Source organism: Panthera onca, chromosome B2 (assembly GCF_046562875.1).
Source record: "Panthera onca isolate mPanOnc1 chromosome B2, mPanOnc1 haplotype 2, whole genome shotgun sequence".
Classification (NCBI taxonomy): Eukaryota; Metazoa; Chordata; class Mammalia; order Carnivora; family Felidae; genus Panthera; species Panthera onca.
The window spans coordinates 134,295,575-134,318,447 of NC_138343.1; the positions used below are offsets into that span (position 1 = coordinate 134,295,575).

Genomic DNA, 22,873 nt, shown 5'->3' on the forward strand with positions numbered 1-22,873 from the left:
GTTGATACTGAGACTTGATGTGTTCATCTTTTTAATAAATAGTGACATGCTTTTAAAAACCATTTAGAGGGGTGCCTGGGTGGCTCAGTTGGTTAAGCGTCCAACTCTCAGTTTCAGCCCAGGTCATGATCTCCAGGTTCATGGGCTTGGGCCCACCTTGGGCTCTGTGCTGATGGTGTGGAGCCTGCTTGGGATTCACTCTCCCTCTCTCTCTGTCCTTCCCCTTCTCGTACTGACTCTGTCTCTCTCAAATAAATAAACTTAAAAAAAATTTAAAAAAAAAAAGTAAGAAACCATTTAGAGGGGCACCTGGGTGGCTTAGCTGGTTAAGCATCTGACTCTCCATTTTGGCTTAGGCCATGGTCTCACAGTTCTTGAGATCAAGCCCTGCATTGGGTTCTGCACTGACAGAGTGGAGCCTGCTTGGTATTCTCTCTCTGCCTCTGTCTCCATCTTTCTGTCTCTCTCTCTTTCAAAAATAAATAAATAAACATTTTAACAACAACAACAAAGACCATATAGAGTTTTTAGTAAATTCCATATGCCTACATAGAGTAAGAAAGTAGCCAAAGAAACTCATGTGAGTTTGATAGAAGTGTATTACCTAGCTTAAGGGAAGTAGTCTGTTCACTTTGGTTTTTAGAATGTGCCTGGAACAATATGTTTGATTTTAGATATCACACTTTTAAGTATCCATCCAAAGAGTGAATAAGTGAATATGATGATGGTTTTAAAAACTGATGAATATTGGAGACATTGAATGAAGCTGCTAAATCTGAGAAAGATAAGGCTTGTATCTTAAAGATATGATAAGTGGTCATATGTCTTCAGATGAATGAAAAATGTTGGCTGGATAGAAAATTCAGTATTTTCTTTTGTGGCTTAAGAGAGCAGTACTAAGGTTCATGTAAGTAAGTTATAAAGAGGGAGATTTCATATTAATACAGGGAAATATAATAGAGTGATTTGAATGTGGAAATCTTCAAATAGTAATCATGATACCAATTTATGAAGAAGTTAGACTTTAGGGATGCTAAGACCCCATGTAACCTTGAGAGTCTGTGAACCATCTCTCTAGAATTTGAATTGAGTTCAAGACAAAAGAACCACTCAGTTATTTTGGGGGGTGCCTGGGTGGCTCAGTCAGTTAAGTGTCTGACTCTTGGTTTCAGCTCATGTCATGATCTCATGGTCATGGGATCGAGCCCCACATCAGGCTCTGTGCTGAGCATGGAGCCTGCTTTGGGTTCTTTCTCTCCCTCTCCCTGTCCCTCTTCCTCTGCCTCTCTCGCTCTCTCAAAATAAATAAATAACATTAAAAAAAAAGAATCATTTTGGGAAATGAATTAGAAGTCATTAAGCTATTTGAATATGTTAGTGGAAGTATAGTCAAGTGGTTAGTAGGAATGTAACATCTCAATTTGAATGGCCTTACATCTGATTTGCTCTGAGGTCTTAGACAACTTAGTCTCTACACTCAATTTTATCATCTGTAAAATGGAGTAATAATAGTGCTTACTTTTTAAAAAAAATATTTATTTATTTTTGAGACAGAGACAGAGAGAGAGAGACAGACAGAGAGACAGAGAGACAGAGCACAAGCAGGGGAGGGGCAGAGAGAGAGGGAGACACAGAATCCGAAGCAGGCTCCAGGCTCCGAGCCGTCAGTACAGTCTGATGCAGGGCTTGAACTCACTAGCTGTAAGACCATGACCTGAGCCAAAGTCAGACACTCAACTGACTGAGCCACCCAGGCACCCCAATAGTGCTTACTTTATAAGATTGTTAGAGATGGCATAAGACTATTTGTAGTTCACAAGTTCATACCTTAACAGGGGTAGTGTATATAATATGGGTAGGATTTTGTCTGGCACAGGGTTATGTTTAGTAAATAATAAGTCTTCTTGTGATTTAAAATTGTTTTGAAAATGCTTTCACTGTTTTATTTATTTCACTATTTTATTTTAATAAATTTCACAGGTAGCTTGCTTAAAGTTATTTGTGTAGAAATAATATTTCCCATGGGGGTTAATTTACCCAAAATTTATAATACTTTATTTTATTTAAAAATGTTTTTAATGTTTTATTTATATTTGAGAGAGAGAGAGACAGTGTGCAAGGGAGGAGGAGGAGCAGAGAGAGAGGGAGACACAGAATCCGAAGCAGGCTCCAGGCTCTGAGCTGTCAGCACAGAGCCCGACATAGGGATTGAACCCTCAAGCCATGAGATCATGACCCAAGCCAAAGTCGGACTTAATCAACTGAGCCACCCAGGCACCGCATATCCAAAATTTATAATATTTTAAAATGAAAAGACTAAATAAGTTTGTCTTTGCCAGCCTAGGACTATTTACAATGTTTTTTTTTTTTTTTTTTTTTTTTTAAATTTTTTTACATTTATTTATTTTTGAGAGACAGAGAGAGACAGAGCACAAGTGGGGTAGGGGCAGAGAGAGAATGAAACACAGACTCTGAACCAGGCTCCAGGCTCTGAGCTGTCAGAACAGAGCCCAACGTGGGGCTCAAACTCACAAACTGTGAGATCATGACCTGAGTCAAAGTCGGATGCTTAACCGACTGAGCCACCCGGGCACCCCTTTACAATGTTTTTCTATTTCATGTGCTTTGTTTGCTAATTTTTAACTATATTCTTTTGTTATTTGGAAGGTTTGTGTTTATACCTTTTGCAATGTCTTTAAACTACCTTTTCTATTTGCTATCTGGTCAGTCAGTATTAAATGGTATCCTTTGATTCCCCCTATTACGTACATAACAGTCAATGATCTAATTCTACTTTACCCCTTTTTTCTCCTCTCATTGTTTACAGATGCATTTTTTTTACTTTGTCAGAACCATATGACATTTATGTATTATTCCACCCATGTCTCTACCCCTGTTTTAGTCTTTGCTTTACAGTTGGTTATGTGTCCTTTGATGATGTATCCCTGTTTATCTCTTGGTTAGATGAAGCACATCCTCTGGAAGATATCTCAGAAGGGCTTGTCTGACATTCCCAGAATTCTGGCACATTCAAAACATCTTTTCTCTAAACTTGATATTTGAAGGACAATTTGACTGGGTATAAAATCTTTGGTTTACACTTAAAAAAACATCTTTATTGAGGTATAAATCAACTAATTTTAAGATTACAATCTGACGGGCACCTGGCTTGCCCTGTGGGTGGAGCATACAACACTTGATCTCGAGGTTGTGAGTTTGAGCCCCATGTTGGGCATGGAGCATACTTAAAACAAATAAAATCCCAAAAAAAAAATTACAGTTTGAAAAATTTGACAAATATAGTTGTGTAACCAACACCCTAATGATGTAGAATAGGGATTAGCAAACCACACCTCAGAAGCCCAATCTGGTCTGGTGTCTATTTTTAGAAATAAAGACTTATATTACTTAACACAGCCATTCCCTGTATTTGGTATTGTTTGTGTTGTTCCCACACTACATTGACAGAGTTGAGTTGTTGCAACAGAGACTATTCGGCCTGCAAAGCCTGAAATATTTACTATTTTGACCTTTATGTAAATTTGCTGATCTACGATCTAGAACATTTCTTTTACCCACAGAGTTTCTCATGTTGCTTAGCAATCAATCTCCTTTACCCCTAACCTCTAGCAATCACAGATCAGCTTTGTGCCACTGTGATTTTGACTTTTCTAGAATTTGATATAAATTGTCATATAGTGTACAATCTATAGGAGTCATATAGTATATATGGCTTTTTTTACTGACATTAATGCTTTTGAACTTTCTCTGTGTTGTTGAATGTATCAGTAGTTTGCTGTTCTTGTTGTTTTGTGGGTTTAAAAATTTTTTTTTACATAAACTCTACCCACAATGTGGGGCTTGAACTCTCAAACTCATGACCCAGAGATCAAGAGTTGCATGCTGTATGGACCGAGCCAGCCAGGTGCCCAGTAATTTGCTTTTTTAAATTGTTGATTTGTACTTTCTTTTCTTGAATTTCTTGAAAATGTTGCTTTATTCCTTTTTTGCTCTGAATTTTGCTCTTAGGAAATCTGACGGTTGCCCAATTTTTTTTTTTCAATCCTTATTACATAACTTGATTTTTTTGCCTTGAGGCTCTGAGGGGTTTTTTTCCTTGCGTTTAAACTCTGATAGTTTGCAACAACCTCTTTGACCTCAGCCACAGGAATTTCTTACTTGACATATCTCCAAAGGCAAGGGAATTAAAAGTAAAAATGAATTATTGGGACCTCATCAAGATTAAAAGCTTCTGCACTGCAAAGGAAACAATCAACAAAACTAAAAGGCAACCAATGGAACAGGAAGAGATATTTCCAAATGACATATCGGATAAAGGGCTAGTATCCAAAATCTATAAATAACTCCCCAAACTCCACACCTGAAAAACAAATAATCCAGTGAAGAAATGGGCAGAAGACATGAATAGATACTTTTCCAAAGAAGACATCCAGATTACCAACAGACACATGAAACGATGCTCACTGTCACTCATCATCAGGGAAATACAAATCAAAGCCACACTGAGATACCACCTCACACCAGTCGGAGTGGCTAAAATGAGCAAATCAGGAGACTATAGATGCTGGCGAGGATGTGGAGAAGCAGGACCCTCTTGCACCGTTGGTGGGAATGCAAACTGGTGCAGTTGCCCTGGGAAACTGTGGAGGTTCCTCAAAAAATTAAAAATAGAATTACCCTATGACCCAGCAATAGCATTGCTAGGCATTTACCCAAGGGATATAGGAGTGCTGATGCATAGAGGCACATGTACCCCAATGTTTATAGCAGTGCTTTCAACAATAACCAAATTATGGAAAGAGCCTAAATGTCCATCAGCTGATGAATGGGTAAAGAAGATGTGGTTTATATATACAATGGGATACTACTTGGCAATGAGAAAGAATGAAATCTGGCCATTTGCAACAACGTGGATGGAACTGGGGGGTATTATGCTAAGTGAAATGAGTCAGTCAGAGAAAGACAGATACCATATATTTTCACTCATATGTGGATCTTGAGAAATGTAACAGAAGACCATGGGGGAAAGGGGAAGTGGGGGAGAAGTTACAAACAGAGAGGGAGGGAGGCAAACCATAAGAGACTCTTAAATACAGAGAACAAACTGAAGGTTGATGACGGGTGGGGGAGAAGGGAAAGTGGGTGGTGGGCATTGAGGGGGGCACCTGTTGGGATGAGCACTGGGTGTTGTATGGAAGCCAATTTGACAACAAATTACATATATATAAAAAAGAAAGAGGGGCGCCTGGGTGGCTCAGTTGGTTGAGCGTCCAACTTCGGCTCAGGTCATGATCTCGCGGTTTGTGGGTTCGAGCCCCGCATCGGGCTCTGCTGATGGCTTAGAGCCTGGAGCCTGCTTCGGATTCTGTGTCTCCTTCTCTCTCAGCCCCTCCCCAACTTGTGCTCTGTCTCTCAAAAATAAATAATTGTAAAAAAAAAAAGAAAAGAAAGCTACACCAAAGTAAATAAATAAATAGACATTAAAAAAATTCTTCAAATAAAGTCTGATAGTTTTATTAGTAAATGTCATGAAGTTGGCCTGGTAATATTTTTACTTACTTTCCGCTAGGTTTTCTTTGAATGTAGTTTTAAAATTATTGTTTCTGTTTAATCAGCCGGAATGTTTTTATTTGTATTTTGTTTTCTTTTTACAGTATCTTTGGATGGAGTTGAGTTTTTTCGTTTTCCTATTTTTAAACATTTTGTGGACACAATTCAACAGCGCCTTTTTTCAGTATTGTGACTTGCAGTTTCTTTTTTTTTTTTTTTTTAATTTTTTTAATGTTTACTTTTGAGAGACAGAGAGACAGAGTGAGTGAGAGCAGGGGAAGGGCAGAGAGTGAGGGAGACACAGAATTTGAAGCAGGCTCCAGGATTTGGGCTGTCAGCACAGAGCTGGACATGGGGCTCGAACCCACGAACTGTAAGATATGACCTGAGCCGAAGTCGGACGCTTCACCAACTGAGCCACCCAGGTGCCCCTGACTTGCAGTTTCTTTAATGGACGATGATGTGTTGGGAGTAGTGTTGGGAAAAGGGGAGGAGTCAGCACATCTTGTTGCTCTTTTGTTTCTGTAATATCCTTAATTATCTTTTCCCTGTTGCTGCACCAAGAGGCACCATCCTTTCCCTTTTTATTTGATTCTCCCCCAGAAGTAGAACTTCTCATGGTTGCCACCTCTAGTCCCATTTAATTTTTAAATAGAATCATACAGTATCTGGTGTTTTGCTACTGGTTTCTTTCACTTAGCACAGTGTTTTCAAGGTTCGTATTATGTGGTAGCAGGAGTCAGTACTTTTATGGTTTAATAATATTTTATTGTATGGATATACCACATTTTGTGTACCCATTCATTGGTGGACATATGGGTTATTACCACGTTGGGCTATTATGAATAATGCTCCTATGCACATTTGTGTACAAGTTTCCGTGTGAACATATATTTTCATTTCTCTTGGGTATACATATAGGAATAGAATTGCTGGGTCCTGTGGTAACTCTTACCTTTAACCATTTGGGGAACTGCCATTTTCTGAGGTGGCAGCACCGTTTTACATTTCCACCTGCAGTGCATAAGTCCTTGCCAGTATTTATCATCTGCCTTTTTGATTGTAGCCATTGTAGGGGCTATGAAGTGGTGTCTCATTGTGGTTTTAATTTGCATTTCCCTGAGCAGCATCTTTTCATGTACCTATTGGCCACTTGTATACCTTTGGAGAAATGTCTATTCAGATTCTTTGCACATTTTGTCTCTTTACATTGAATTGTAAGAGTTCTTTATGTATTCTAAATACAAGTCCCTTCCCAGATACATGATTTGCAAATATTTTCTCCCATTCTATGAGTTATTTTTCACTTTCTTGAGAGCATCCTTAAGGCACAGAAACTTTTAATTTTGATGAAATCCAATTTCTATTGTTTTCTCTTGTTGCTTGTGCTTTTGGTATTCTATCTGTGAATCCATTGCCAAATCCAAGGTCATGAAGATTTACCTCAATATTATCTCTATGAGTTTTATGGTATTAGCTCATATACTTAGGTCTTTGGTCCATTTTGAGTTAATTTTTATATATGATATGAAGTAAAGTTTGAGTTTCATTCTTTTACATGTGGTTATCCAGTTGTCCCAGCACTGTTTGTTGAAAATGACTGATCTTTCATCATTGAATGGTCTTGGCATCTTCGTCATCTCACCGTCTTTTAAGTTCCTTTCTTATAGCCAGTGCTGTGAAGATCCAAGTCCCAGGCCCGTGTTCCGTATTTTAGTACTTAGTGCTGTTACTCCTTTTGAGGGGAATGATTTTGTGTGTGCTTCATCTGTATCCCCTGCTTCTCCTTTTTCTCTTGGAGTCTTTTAACCTCATCCCATCCCTACCCTGGTTTTCTGTACCCACAGGCTTACAGCAATGGGAGGAACTTTGTTGGAATTTAGTGTTTATTTTATAGGTAATTAGAAGTCTGAATATTCTCTGCCTTCTAGTAATATGAAGACATGGGTCATGTGTGGTTTTATATATGCCCCTTCATGATCTTAGGTTGAAGATTTTTTGAGTGACTATGTGAAGAGATTCAGGTTCTGGTAACTGCCATTACCCTCTAGAACCTGGACACTCCACAGTTAATGAATAAATTAAATAGGTTTGCATAAATATTTGAAACTTCTCATGATGCTTTTACTGAAGTCTTATTTTTTTTAAGTTTATTTATATAAGTAATCTCCACACCCAGCGTGGGGCTTGAACTCACAACCCTGAGATCAAGAGTCACATGTTTTTCCTTTTTTTTAAAGTTTATTCATTTATTTTGAGAGAGAGAAAGAGTGAGAGAGTGTGCACACACACACACGCTTGCAGGGGAGGGGCAGAAAGAGGAAGAGAGAGAATCCCAAGCAGGGGTTGCACTATCAGCGTGGAGCGTGATGTGGGGCTCGATCTAACGAACTGTGAGATCATGACCTGAGCCGAAATCAAGAGTCAGAGGCTCAACCGACTGAGCCACCCAGGTGCCCCAAGTCACATCCTCTCTCAACTGAGCCAGCCAGGCACCCCACTAAAGTCTCATTTTTCAAAGAAAAATTTTTTAATGTTTGTTTATTTTTGAGAGAGAGAGAGAGAGAGAGAGAGAGAGCGCGCGCGCGCACAAGCGGGGCAGGGGCAGCGAGAGAGGGAGACACAAAATCTGAAGCAGGCTCCAGGCTCTGAGCTGTCAGCACAGAGCCCAAAACGCAGGACTTGAACTCACGAACCATGAGGTCCTGACCTGAGCTGGAGTTGGAAGCTTAACCGACTGTGCCACCCAGGCGCCCCTAAAGTCTCATTTTAAAATAGTCATTCATAACGTAGCCAAATTCAGCAAAGCATATTTTGGTTAAAAATTTTTATTTCTTGAATGTTAAAGTCAAGTTCATACATTTAATCTTACAGTTTTTAGATCTGTGAGGACAGGAATATGCTATCCTGTTTATTTGTATAATCCTAAGCATATACCATTTTGTCTGGTATGTATTAGACAGTCAATAAACTTATTGAGTGAGTTAATAAGGGCTTTACTGAATAACAACATGGTACCATGAAGGTTATTCAAAGTTAACGTATTATATTTAATCTCAAAGAATGAATAGTTGGGGGACCCATATATAATCATTACTCACCCTGCTTTCCTTCTTGAAAAATTTCTTTTCGCTTGGGCTTTGTAACAGTTTATCTACTTGATTTTCATCCACCCTTGTGACTGCTCTTTGTCATAATCTCTGAAGGTTCTGCTTCCTTTGCACATCTCTTCAGTGTTCGCTTTTGTTTTTCTTCCTGTGTATTCTTCCCTGGCCACTTATTTCACTTCCGTTGCTTCAGTTACCATCTGTATAACTAGAAGTCTTTATCACCGCCCTAGATCTCTTTCCTGAACTCCAGATCCACGTGTTCCGTGGACTGCTGCGTATCTCCACCTGTATGCTTTAGCCATTAACTGAATAAGTAAGTTACCCTTTTCTCCTTAACTCTGCTCCTTCTGTAGGATTTCTCAAGTCAGTGTATGACATCAGCATTTCAGCCATTATCCCCGTTCTTCCTTCAAAGCTAGTTAGTTAAGTATACATTACCTATTAAATATAACTCAAATCCTGCTTTTCTTTATCCTAACTGTCCTCACTGAGGACCAGGTTGTGTTTACCTGGGTCATTGCAACAACTGCCATTCTTGCTCTCTTCCAATCCAGTCTCTACAGTGCAACCAGAGTAATTATTCTAAAATATAGCTCATCATCTCATCATCTCACTCCCAGCTTAAAATGTTTGCCTCATTCGTTTCAGAAAATGGAATCATCAAAACAGATAAAGTGTTTGAAGTAATGCTGGCCACAGACCGCTCCCACTATGCAAAATGTAACCCTTATATGGATTCTCCACAATCAATAGGTGAGCTTCTGGATTTCTGAAATTGTCACATTTTTACTCATTAACTGTATAATTTTTGTTAAGTAAAACTAGTTTGAGACACAGATATTATTGCCTTGCTAATTTGAATTTTATGCCTCAGGAAGTTTCATAATCCCAAACATAACCATTTCAATAAGATGATGTTATGTATATGAAGTATGTTTTCTGTTTTCTCAAACTTATATAATATATATAAACAATATTTTAAACATTCTTCATAAAACATACTTTTAATGAAAATTTAAGTTTAAGCTAAGTGCTCTTTAGGGCCTCAATGTTGACTGAGGTGGTTTTTCACATTAGTATCAGTTTTTTAAATCAATATTAAAGGAAGTAAGCGTAATAAAGTAGTTATTGATTTCTCTGCTTCACTTGCCCTGAATCTTTTGGTTTGTGCTTGATTTCAGAAAGTTCTTTATTTAATTCCTTCTCCTGAAGCAGTTTTTGCTGAACTGCTGAGCCTTGGCAGTGGGCGCCTTTGAGGCTTAGAAGTGCCTCGGGATCCTGTCGGCCAGCCGCCATACTTTCTTCTTTCAAAGCACTATAACAGTCAGCAGAGAAGATCCTGGGGAGCTTCTGAACCCCGAAGGCACCTGCTACCACCGCTCAGTGAAAATTGCTTCAGATGCAGAAGCAGGTAAATAAGTTTTGAGAAAGCAGCACCGGAAGGAAAAACTTGAAAGCTAAACACTACGAAAAGATTGGGAATTACCGTCAGGTGTTAGTATATAGAGCAAATTGAAGTAGGTGTTAGTCTCTTAATCTACTTGGAGTGCCAGTTGTTCAATAAGTTGTCGGAAGTACGAAGCCACTTAATTTTGCGAAGATTTTGCATACCTATTGTATATGGAAGTTTGTTTTCTTTTCATAAATCTGGAGAGGAAAACAAGCCATAAAGTTACCAACTCAACTTACTTTTTCTTACTTTTTTAGCTAACTATATGGGAGAAGAAATTTTCAGAAATAGTGGGAGTGTTGTACTAGAAGAGCACATCAGCCTTTGGCATGATTGTATTTTCTCATTTTAACTGCTGCTTGACAGTACTCTAAAATGCAAAATAAAAGTTTTCTTGAGATCATAAAAACAAAAAATATTTTATGACAAAGAATTTGTGGATGTGAGGAAAGGAGTTACATGGAGTATCTGGTATGTTTTTGTATCGAATATGTCAGTAGTTCTCCTCTTCTTTTGCAGGTTTCCAAGCAACAATCAGTGCTCCACATATGGTAAGTTAACTTTGGTCATTCGGGCACAAATGGATCACAGTTTTCCACTAAGATGGGGTTTTTTTCAGTAAAAAAGGTTTAAAGAAAGTTAAATTTTATCATCTATGAGTTATGTCGGTTGTTAATGAACCTCTTTTATTAATCCATGATCTATAGAAGGAAGCCTTCTTGGTAGAAACTGTCATTAAAGTTTTTGTTGGTTGTCACTGGTATCTAATCATGTAAAAATTGGATATAAAAGGTTATTTAGTGATGAGTGAATTAGGGAGAGAGTATTTTAAATGATATAATGGACGTATCATAAAATCTCAAGTTGAATATTACTTGAAATATTTTATTTGGAAAATCCATTAGGGGTTGGTCAAGTATAGCAGCTATGAAAATTTGTAACTTTGAGAAAGACCTATCTTAAGTTATCTAGCACTTTCAATCTGTTGGGAATTTTCTTGGGTTTTAAATGTCAGTTATTTGAATGAGTCCTCTATTGGTTTTTGGAGAGAAAAACAATAGCTTTTCTGATTCTCTGAAAGTATTTGGGGTTGGAGAAACTCTTATTTAAACGTAAAGACCTCTTTGTACCAAAATAAATTCATATATATGATGAATTGGTAATTATACTAGAAGAAAATATAGGAAAATTATTACTTATAAGCATTAAATAGAAATGACTTTTTAAAACATTACAAGGGGCACCTGGGTGGCTCAGTTGGTTGTGTCCAACTTTGGCTGAGGGCATGATCTCATGGTTCATGGGTTCGAGCCCCGCATTGGGCTCTGTGCTGACAGCTTAGAGCCTGGAGCCTGCTTCAGATTCTGTCTCCCTTTCTCTCCCCCTTCCCTACTCATGCTCTGTCTCTCTCTCCCTCCCTGTTTCAAAAATAAATAAACATTAAAAAATAAAAATAATTGCAACTATGTGGATGGAACCAGAGGGTATTATGCTAAGTGAAATTAGTCAGAGAAAGACAAATACCATATGACTTCACTTGTATGAGGACTTTAAGACACAGAACAGATGAACTCAAGGGAAGGGAAGCAAAAATAATAGAAAAACAGGGAGGGGGACAAAACATAAGAGACTCTTAAATATGGAGAACAAACAGAGGGTCGCTGGAGGGGTTGTGGGAGGGGGAATGGGCTAAATGGGTAAGGGGCATTAAGGAATCTACTCCTGAAATCATTGTTGCACTATATGCTAACTAACTTGGATATAAATTAAAAAATAATAATAATAAAATAAAACAAAAATAAAGCATGACAGAAGACAAAGAGGCCTGATATATTTTGCAACATAAAAAATTGAGATTTCTAGGGTGCCTGGGTGGTTCAGTCGGCTAAGCGTCCAACTTCAGCTCGGGTCACAATCTTGCAGTCTGTGAGTTCGAGCCCCGCATTGGGCTCTGTGCTGACAGCTCAAAGCCTGGAACCTGCTTCGGATTCTGTCTCTCTCTCTCTCTCTCTCTCTGCCCCTCTCCCACTCACGTTCTCTCTCCAAAAAAACATTAAAAAAATTTTTTTTAAAAATTGGGATTTCTGCAGAGAAAAAAATGTTACAAGCAAAATTAAAAGAAAAACTGAGGGAAGTATTCAATAGGTAAAGTACAAGAATGATAGTTCATAGAAGAAATACAGATGACATTAGCACTTAAACCAATGAAAAGATGTCATTTTCATTTATATTTACATACTTAATAAATTACACATTAGTATTGTAGTAAAGTACCATTTTTCATGAACAGATTGTCAGAGATCAAAGAGCTTAATACTTTGTCCTGGAAAGGGGAAACTGACAATTAATATACAATATACTTTTTTGTTGAGAGAGTACATTGGTAGTGTTGGAAAACAATTTGGCAAATCTATAAAATGTGAAATAAATGTACCTTACACTCTTCAGTTTAAAAAAAAATTTTTTTTAATGTTTGTTTATTTTTGAGAGAGAGAGAGAGGCAGAGTGTGAGCAGGGGAGGGACCGAGAGAGAGGGACATACAGAATCTGAAGTAGGTTCCAGGCTCTGAGCCAAGCCATCAGTACAGGTCCTGACACGGGGCTCTAACTCATGAACGGTGAGATCATGACCTGAGCCGAAGTTGACCACTTAACTGACTGAGCTACCCAGGTGGCCTACACTCTTCAGTTTTATTTCAAGATATTTATCCTTGAATAATATAATATATTTTTATAGGTACAAAATTACTAACAATGTTCATTCTGCATTATTTATAATAGCAAAAAAAAAAAATAACAGTGATCACGAATAGCCCATTAATAGTCAGTGGTTAATAATTATACAGTGAAATACTGTGAAGCTGTTAAATGAGGAGTCTCTGTAGGGACCAGTACGGCAAGATGTTCAGCAAACATTATGTATAAAAGAAGAGTATGTAAGAGTGTTTACAGTATTTTGTAATACGTAAAAATCAAGTCTGCACGTATACATATATACATATGTCTTCCTATAGGCATGAAAACTAAAAATGAGTTCTTCTAAGGTCAGAATTAGATGATTGGAGGGTGAAAGGGAGATCTACTTTTCACTCTGCACTCTGTATATTATCAGTTTCTTTTTGTTTTCTTCTTCCCTTTTTTTAAAAGTTTATTTACTTAAGTTGTCTCTATACCCAAAGCTCATACTCCCAACCCCAGGATTAAGAGTCGCTTCTCTGACAGCCAGCCAGGCTCCCCCTTCTTTGTTTTGTTTGTTTGTTTGTTTGGTTTTTTTCCATTCATGGAATAGGAATGGGTTTTTTTATGCATTAACTATTCAAAGAAATGAATGATTTAAAGCAAGTGTAGTCCTAAGATTGCTGCAGGCAGTTTGAAGTACTACTTACAGCAAAAGATTTATGTAGAAGCATTCATTTAATTCTCAAAGTTATTTTGGAGAATTGGTATCCTGAATGTCTGGGAAATTGACTGGAGGGGTGTGTCTTCCTATATCAAAGGAAATACTGCATGAATTTTTCTTTTCCCCTGAAGCTTGGTGCTGAGTATCCAGTTCACTGCCAAAGAAAACATGGCAGAAACTCCATGGCGAAGGATGCATTTTTCGACAAAAAAAATAACAACTTTAGTAAGCTACAATTCACCTACTGTAAAATTCACCCCTTTAGTGTTATGGATTTTAGTCTATTCAGAGTTGTTCAAACATCACCACTATCTAATTTCAGAACATTTTCCTCAGCTCAAAAAGTAATGCTGTACCCATTCACAGTCAATTCCCATCCCTCATCTGCCAAAGTCCTGGTAACTACTAATGTGCTTTTTATTTCTGTCTCTCCCGGACATTTCGCTTAAATGGAATAATACAATATATAGCATTTCGCAACTGGCTTTTTATATTTACATTTTCAAGGTTTGTATTGTAGCATGAATCACTACTTCATTTCTTTTTATTGCTGAATAATATTCCATTGTATGAATATACCACACTTTGCTTTTTTGTCAGTTGATAGACATTTGGGTTGTTCCCACTTTCTAGCTACTGTGATTAATGCTACTATGAACATTAATGTACAAGTTTTTGTGTGTGCGTGTATTTTCAATTCTTAGGAGTGGAATTGGTAGATCATATGGTGATTCTAGATTTAACATTTTGAAGAATGGTCAACTGTTTTCCAAATGGCTGCACTGTTTTACATTGCTACCAGCAACATACAAATGGGGGTTTCAGTTTCTGCACTTTCTTGTCAACACTTGCTATTGTGTGCTTTCTTTCTTTTATCCATCCTGGTAGCTGTGAAGTGGTATGTCATTGTGGTTTTGAGTTGCATTAACCCTAATGATAATGATGTTGAGCATCTTTTCATGTGCTTATTGACCATTTGTAGGTCTTTGCAGAAATGTCTATTCATATCCTTTTCCATTTCTTAGTTGAGCTGTCTTTTAAGAAAAGGCTGCATTTAAAATAATATTTATTGTGGTATAATGCGTATAACATAAAACTTAACATCTTAATCTTTTTTTTTTTTAATGTTTATTTTTTGAGAGAGAGAGAGCACATGCACGCATGACCAGCGGAGGGGCAGAGCGAGAGAAGGAGAGAATCCCAAGCAGGCCTCCATACTTAGCACAGGGGCTGATGTAGGGCTTGACCTCACGACTGTGAGATCATGACCTGAATCAAAGTCAAGAATGAGATGCTCAACCAACTGAGCCACTCAGGCGCCCCTTAACCATTTTTTAAGCATATAGTTCAGCAGTGTTAAATACATTGATACTGTCGTGTAACTAATCTCTAGAACTCTTTTCATCTTGCAAAACTAAAACTCTATACCATTCAACAGTAATTTCCCATTTCCTGGTCTCCCCAGGCCCGGGCGACCACCATTCTATTACCTATCTCTAAGAATTTGACTAGTCTAGATACCTCATAAGTGGAATCATAAAATATTTGTTTTTTTATGACTGGTTTATTTCACTTAGTGTAATGTCCTCAAGGTTCATCCATGTCATAGCTTGTATAAAAAAAGGATTCATTTTTAATCACTTACATTTCCTTACCTATGTCTCTTAGTAAGGAAAATGTGTGTATTCATGTGTATGTGTATAGTCACGCAGTAGCTCTCTATGTGTGTATGTGTGTGCAAGCAGTAATAATACAGTGTCCTTTGATGCTTGTGGAACCAGGATGTGAGTAGAATAAAATAATATTAATTATACATATGAACAAACATTGTAATATGAACAAACATTTGTGATCTTATATCATTTATTGTATAGATCTCAGAAGTATTGAAAGAGAAGCGGAAAGCGAGGAGCAACTCTTCGCTCTCTTTTGACATCTCTATTTAATGAACTTTAAAATCACAGACTTGGAAGTAACTACAAGCCTGGAATATTTTCCAAAGGTGTAATTGAAGATGTAATATATGCAGTGGGCAAGAGATTAAAAGCAACCTGTTAAAATGGCATCCCAGTAGCAGTGAGCACACTTAGCATGCAGATATTGAATCCTAAATATCATTTCTCACTAAATGAGACTAGAGTTCCTTGGAGAAGTGACTGAATATTGGGAAATAAGGAAGTACTCACAGGTTGATGGGTGATGTTGAAAGGACATAGGAGCAGGTTTGAAGAGACTCCCAGAGGCCAATTGGAGATAATTTGAGAATTGGAAAATGATACATAATGAAGATAATGTATTTTAACATAGTAAATCAGAAACAAAAATCCATGAGTTCATAGAGATTAAAAACAAAAAAGTAAGACAGAAAATGAAAAACAGAAGAATGCCAATTAATACATATGGAGGGAATAATAAAATTAAAAAAAATCACTATTTTGGGGGCATGTGGGTGGCTTAGTCAGCTAAGCATCTGACTCGATTTCAGCTCAGGTCATGATCTCATGGTTCGTGAGTTTGAGCCCCACATCAGGCCTGCACTAACAGTGTGGGGCCTGTTTGGGATTCTCTCTCCCCCTCTCTCTCTGCCCCTCCCCTGCTTGCATGCACTGTCACTCTCTCAAAATAAATAAATGTTAAAAAATACATATTTAAAAAATAAGTAAAGTAAATAAATCACTATATTGTAATCATCAATATAACAATTAAATTGGGCAGAGATTGTCAGTTAATCTAAAACAATTTAGAGGGGGTGCCTGGGTGGCTCAGTTTTGTTTTTTTTTTTAAGCTTATTTATTTATTTTGAGAGAGAGACAGAGAGCAGGGGAGGGGCAAAGAGAAAGGGAGAGAGAATCCCCAACAGGCTCCATGCTGTCAGCACAGAGCCCAACATGGGGCTCGAACTCATGAACTGTGAGATCAGAACTTGAGCCCGGATCAAGGGTAGGACCCTTAACTGACTGAGCCACCCAGGTGCCCCAGTAGTCAGTATTCTGAAGAACAGAAAAGTGGTAGGTGGAGGAGAACTGAAGGGAGAATATTTTATATTGACAAATACAATGCATAATCCTTGAATGGATTGGGGTAAAAACAGCTATAAAGGACATTTTGGGGACAGTTGAGGAAATTTAAGTACAGTGTGTATGTTGGATGATGATACTAAATTGATGATTTTCATGAGTGTGGTAATGGTGATGTGGTTGCAAAGGGAGATGTCTTAGTTTTTTTGGCATATGCGTGCTGAAGTATTTTGCTGTGAAGTATCATAATGTGTACACCTTTTTTCAGATGGTATGGTAAAACAGTATGGCACAATATATAAACAGTTGGTGACTGCATACGAGGAAAAATGTGTGTATTCATTATATTTGTGGGTTTGAAATTTTCCATAATTATAAAAAAACTTAAAATTTTTAATGTTTACTTATTTGTTTTTTAATGTTTGAGAGAGAGCGAGACAGAGCACAAGCAGGGGAAGGGCAGAGAGAGAGGAAGACACAGAATCTGAAACAGGCTCCATACTCTTAGCTGTGAGCACAGAGCCCGACGTGGGGCTCAAACTCCCAAAAAGTGAGATCATGACCTGAGCCAAAAATCGGATGCTTAACTGACTGAGCCACCCAAGCGCCTCTGTGTTTATTTATTTTTGAGAAAGAGACAGTATGAATTGGGGAGGGGCAGAGAGAGAAGGAGACACAGAATCTGAAGCAAGCTCCAGGCCCCAAGCTGTCATCACAGAGCCAGACACAAGGCTTGAACTCACCCACTGTGAGATCATAACCTGAGCCGAAGTCAGACAAATTAAAAAAGCTTTTAAAAAACTGTTAATTTTGGATTTAGTGATAAACATGGGTTATCCAGAAAAATACTAGCTAGGGTGATAAAAGCATGAAAAATGCTAATAATTGTGATTGAAGGCCTTGACAATAACTCAGCATGCTCCCCTTTTATAAAAGCAAATCTTGTATAGACATACTGCTGAAAAAATATTCCTGGGTTTGTTTTGGAATTAAGATACCACAGTACTGCATATAAACTGGGAATTGACACCTTAAAGAAGTCCCTTCTTGTCCTTTGATTTCTGGATCCAGAAAGACAAGTATTAGGGAAGTTATTTTGTTTCTTTGGTTACTTCCAAGTTCCTATAGTGTGATACTTGTTATCGTATTATTAATAGAAATTATTAAACCTCATAACTGATTGTTGTAAGAATATTATGAAAGCTACTTCCGATGTTTAGTCCAGAACTTTTTCATGGTACCAATGTTTTTCACTCTTTAGACAAGAGCCTCTTTTGCGAAGCAATCTATATGAAAGATTGATAAAGTTAGTTCTCTATTACTCTTTTCCCAAAACACACCCCTCCCTCAGTGTACATTTGTGTGTTACCTCTCAAGGGGTTCTGTGGAATATTAATGACTTTCTGGAACACTGTTTGAAAACCATTGGATTGTGTGTGGCTGTATCTGTTAAAGGCCTTTTCCCCATTTTATGTTAGTTGTGGAATAGTAGCCTTAACTTTTTCGTTTTTAACTTTTTAATATGGAAAGTTTCCAACACCACATAAATAAATAGAATACTATAATGAACCTCATGTAGCCATAATCACCTTTAATAATTACCCCAAATTTGTTAATCTTGTTTTATTTTTATTTTGTCTCCCTCTTGCTGAACTATTTAAAAACAAATCTCAAACATAATATTGTTCACCCTCATTAGTACTTAAATGTAAATCTGATGACTTTAAAAACACAACTACAGGGGCGCCTGGGTGGCTCAGTTGGTTAAGCATCCGACTTGGGCTCAGGTCATGACCTCACAGTCCGTGGGCTTGTGCCCCGCGTTGGGCTCTGTGCTGACAGTTCAAAGCCTGGAGTCTGCTTCCGATTCTGTCTCTCCCTGTCTGTCTGCCCCTCCCCCGCTTGCAGTCTGCCCCTCTCTCTCTCAAAAAGTAAACATTAAAAAAAAAAATTAACTACAATATTATATCATATCGTTCCTTAGTATGTTATGTTGTCTTAAAACCAGTCCATGTTCAAACTTTACCAGGTGTTTCCAAGAAGATCTTTTATGGTTGATTTGCTTAAATCAGGATCCAAACAAGGTCCAGACGTTACACCTTTTTAGTCTTTTTCAGTCTTAGTCTCTTTTAATTTTAAAAGTCTCCTTTCTTTTTTTAAATCCCACTTATTTACTGACAAAAACTCATCCATTTGTCCTGTAGAATTTCCCATGTTCTAAACTTGGTTAAGATTGTTTCCTGGTAATACTTAACTTGTCCCCCCTACCCCAACCTTTTTTTTTTTTTTTTTTTTTTGTCTTTTCAGGAACACTGCCTAATGGGGGACATGATGTCTGATCATTCACTTTTAGTGACTGGAATAGTCTTTTCAGGAACTTTTTGTTGAGCTATTACACACATCGAGTAAAGTACACAAATCTTGTGTGTAGCTTGATGAGTGTTCACATATGTGTATGTGTAACCAGCACCCAGATGAAGATAGATCAGTACGTTTCCTATGTCCTAGCAGGTTCCCTCATGCCAGTTCCTTAGCTTCTAACCTTGGTGTAACCAGTATTCTGGCTTTGGTCATGTAAATTAGTTTTCTAAATAGGGAGTTTCCAGTCTGTTCCATTTTGAACATTACCTGTTTCTGATGCTTAAAAAATTTTTAGCTTTCAACAGAATTTCAGACTTACAGAAAAGTTGTAAGAATAGTACAAGTAATTCCCATGTAATTTTTACCCATCTTCCCCTAATGTTAACCTTTTACTACATTTTCTTTATCATTTATTCTTTCTCTTTGTCTTTCTTATATATATGTATATACATGAAATATATGTATTTTCTTTTTAATGAACTCTTTGGGAATAATTTGGGGATAGAATGCTCTTTACCTTCAAAAATAGGGCATTCTCAATAACCACAGTATCAAAATCAGGAAATAAACATTAATACAACACTGTTAGCCAGTTGACAGACCTTACTTAAATTTTATCAGTTGTTCTGGTTATGTCCTTTACAGGAAAATACAATTACAGAGCTGGAGTTTCATTCAGTTGTCATGTCTTCTTAGTTTTCTTTAATCTGGAACAGTACCTCAGTCTTCTTTTATGGTCTTGAAAATTTTGTGAATATAGGCCAGTTTTTTCTAGAATGTTCCTCAATTTGGGTTTGTCTCCTGTTTCCTCATGATCAGATATGGGTTATGCATTTTTGCCTGGAATGTCCCAGAAGGGATGTATTTTAACAGATGCCATATGATGTCAATGTGTCCCATTATTGGTGATGTTAATTTTGATCATCTGACTAAGGTAGTGTCAGCCAGGTTTCTCCACTGAGAAACTTGAATTCCACTGTAAAGTGACAGTTTTCATTTTTGTAATTGGTAAGTGTTTTGGGTAAACACTTTGAGATTATGTAAATCTTCTGTTATTCCTCAAATGATAATCTACAAGTTTTAGCATCCATTTATTTTTGCTGAATCAGTTATTACTGAAGTGGTTGCCAAATGGCAGTTTCCTAAGTTCATCATTTCATCAATATGAATTGATTGGGAACAATTTCCCCTTATTCTCCTATTTATATATATATAGAGAGGTTATGTATTTTCTTATTATCACTATGGATTCATGAATATGTATTTTTACCAACCAAGATCTAGTAATGTTTATTGATGCTGAACCTGATGATTTTTAATAATGAACGTAAGTAGGTATTTAAGGACAGCTTTTGAGATAACATTTATTGTTTTTTTTTTTTTAACATTTATTAGTTCTAACTTCATATTTTAGAAAAGCACTGAAATGTAAGTTTATAAAGAGGATGGAGTAGGGAAGGCTTTATTTCTTGGTTTGGCCCAAAGCATAAGCAATATGATTTTATTTGATTAATAATTTATATACACTATAAACATAAAAATATATATCCTTTGACCCCCTCAATTCTAAGAATTTATCCTACAGATATACTTTATAAGGTTTTTATAAAGATGATTACATTATCCTACATATATACCCGTTATAAAATTTTATTTTAGACCGAGACCGTGCATAAGCAGGGGAGAGGGACAGAGGGAGAGAATCTTTCTTTTAAAAAAATTTTTTTTAATGTTTATTTGTTTTTGAGAGAGAGAGAGAGAGCAAGCGAGCGTGCAATCAGGGGAGGGGCAGAAAAAGAGGGAGCCACAGAATCCGAAGCAGGCTCCAGGCTCTGAGCTGTCAGCACAGAGCCTGACGTGAGGCTCAAACCCACAAACTGCAAGATCATGACCTGAGCTGAGGTCGGACACCTAACCGACTGAGCCACCCAAGCACCCCGGGAGAGAGATAGAATCTTAAGCAGGCTCCACGCTCAGTGCAGAGCCCAACATGGGGCTTGATTCCACAACCCTGGGATCATGACCTGGGCTGTAATCAAGAGTTGGACGCTCAACAGACTGAGCTACCCAGGAGCTCCTACACATACAACTTTTAAGATTATTCTGTCTCTTTTGTTATAGAAGATTGGAGCCAACTTAAATATCCTTCATTAGGGATTTTTTGGGGAGGATTTTTGTTATTATAATACATTCATATAAGAATAGACTCCTGAGCCATAAAAAAGAATGAACAGGCTACTTAAGTATTGATAAGAAAGGTTCTTCAAGATACAATAAATGAAAAATATAGATAACATATTTGCTTGTATATACACAGAATGGATATGTTTGGCAGGAAGCACAAGAAACTGACATCACTGGTTGCCTTTAGGGAGTGAAACTGGACAAGGATGGGGAAGGTTGGGGACAGAGGTGGGGTGGAGACTTCACTATAAAAGTATATAGTATGTCATGTTTTCATTATCTTGGTAGATGACAATACTAGAAAAATCGGCAGGAAGTTGGCAACTTTTATTTATATGCCATGGTATATATACTTTATAGAGTCTTGAAAAACAAATGAATATTTGCTTTGTTTTCTTTTGGCAGCATGCATATGCACTAGAACTTCTATTTGATCAATTACATGAAGGAGCTAAAGCTCTTGATGTAGGATCTGGAAGTGGAATCCTTACTGCATGTTTTGCACGTATGGTAAGACCTTTATTTTTCATTCTGGCTCCAGCAGAATCATATTCTATATTTGGCTGTAAATTTCTTTACTAGCAGTTTTTGAGGGTTTTTTTTTAAAATCCTATTAAAATAGCAGTTGGAACATGTATCACTTAGGATTTTCTTGTTGTTGGAAGTAACAAGATTCAGTCCACACTGGCAGAGGTAAAAGAATTTACTTGGTTTATATAATGGAAACATCTAGAGTGTATCTGGCTCTTCGTGTGGCTGGATTCAAAAGAAGATCAGATGTTGTTATTGACAGTGGGTTTCTCTCTGGTTCTGGGTTTGGCTTTGCTTTCCTCCAAATGTTGGCTTCAGTCAGGCTCCTCCCTTGTGATCACAAGATGGCAACCAGTAGCTCCCAAACTGTGTTCTTCCGGATTCTCAGCTGGCGGAAAATAGAATAGTCTGATTTCCAGACACTCCTACAGGGTTATTAGAAAGAGGGTGGAGCAAGTGCTCTTAGAAAAATATGTGTTATACTCTCCAGAGTATAAGTCTGGAGGCCTATTCAGGCATCTTGAGTAAAGGTTTATCTGTGCTCAGATAATCACATCACTTTGATTATGAAGTCTTGTCCCTTGTGGCCAGATAGGAAGATTCTGGTTTAGTTAAGTTGGGATTTATGGATGATGCGTCTTGGACCAGAATCTACTTAACTTGTTGTAAATATGTAATTGGCAGACCAGCCCACTAGCATGTGAGCTCCAGGGAGGTGGGAATTTCATTTGATTTGTTTTTTTCACTGACATATCCATCCATAATAGTACCTGTTACATAATAAGGAATCAGGTTTTTTTTTTTTTTTTTTCCCCAGTTGTTTCACTTGTTTTGTAGAAGCTAAGTCATCACTAACGGAATATCAGGATTTTTTTTTTTTTTTTCAAAGCTTAGTATTTAAGTAGTGGTGTTCTCGATACTTGACGTATTTATGTTTCAGAGAAAAATTCACTTTTTAAAAAACATTAGATTTCTGAATAATCTTTTTTTAAAGTGAATTTAATGTTTTTCACACATTTATTATGTGCTAATTAGTGTTCTAAGTGCTTTTAATTCTCACATCACTTAGGAGGTATGTCCCCTTTTCCTCATTTTACAGCTGAGGAGCCTGATTCATAGAGTAACTTGGCCAAGGTTGTATAGTTGTAAATAAGTGATGAAACTTATATGTGAACCCAGTTACTCTGACTTCAGAGTCTTTATTGTGTTATTTTATAATTTATATTTAGGGCCTTTAATATTTTTATGT

General features: G+C 37.3%; 1 protein-coding gene and 1 long non-coding RNA gene across 4 annotated transcripts in view; both read left to right on the forward strand.

Moving 5' to 3' along the window:
• Positions 1 to 22,873, forward strand: part of LOC145715509 (uncharacterized) — a 464,377-nt gene that overhangs the window by 18,687 nt on the left and 422,817 nt on the right. The gene's annotated exons all lie outside the window — the stretch shown is intronic.
• PCMT1 (protein-L-isoaspartate (D-aspartate) O-methyltransferase) overlaps positions 1 to 22,873 on the forward strand; it is a 51,418-nt gene that overhangs the window by 12,361 nt on the left and 16,184 nt on the right. For all 3 annotated transcript variants that reach the window (XM_060616889.3, XM_060616891.3, XM_060616890.3), the window contains exons 2-4: positions 9,330 to 9,434; positions 10,651 to 10,682; positions 21,499 to 21,603. In XM_060616889.3, the coding sequence (XP_060472872.1) occupies positions 9,330 to 9,434; positions 10,651 to 10,682; positions 21,499 to 21,603 (242 nt within the window). The remainder of the gene's footprint in view (positions 1 to 9,329; positions 9,435 to 10,650; positions 10,683 to 21,498; positions 21,604 to 22,873) is intronic.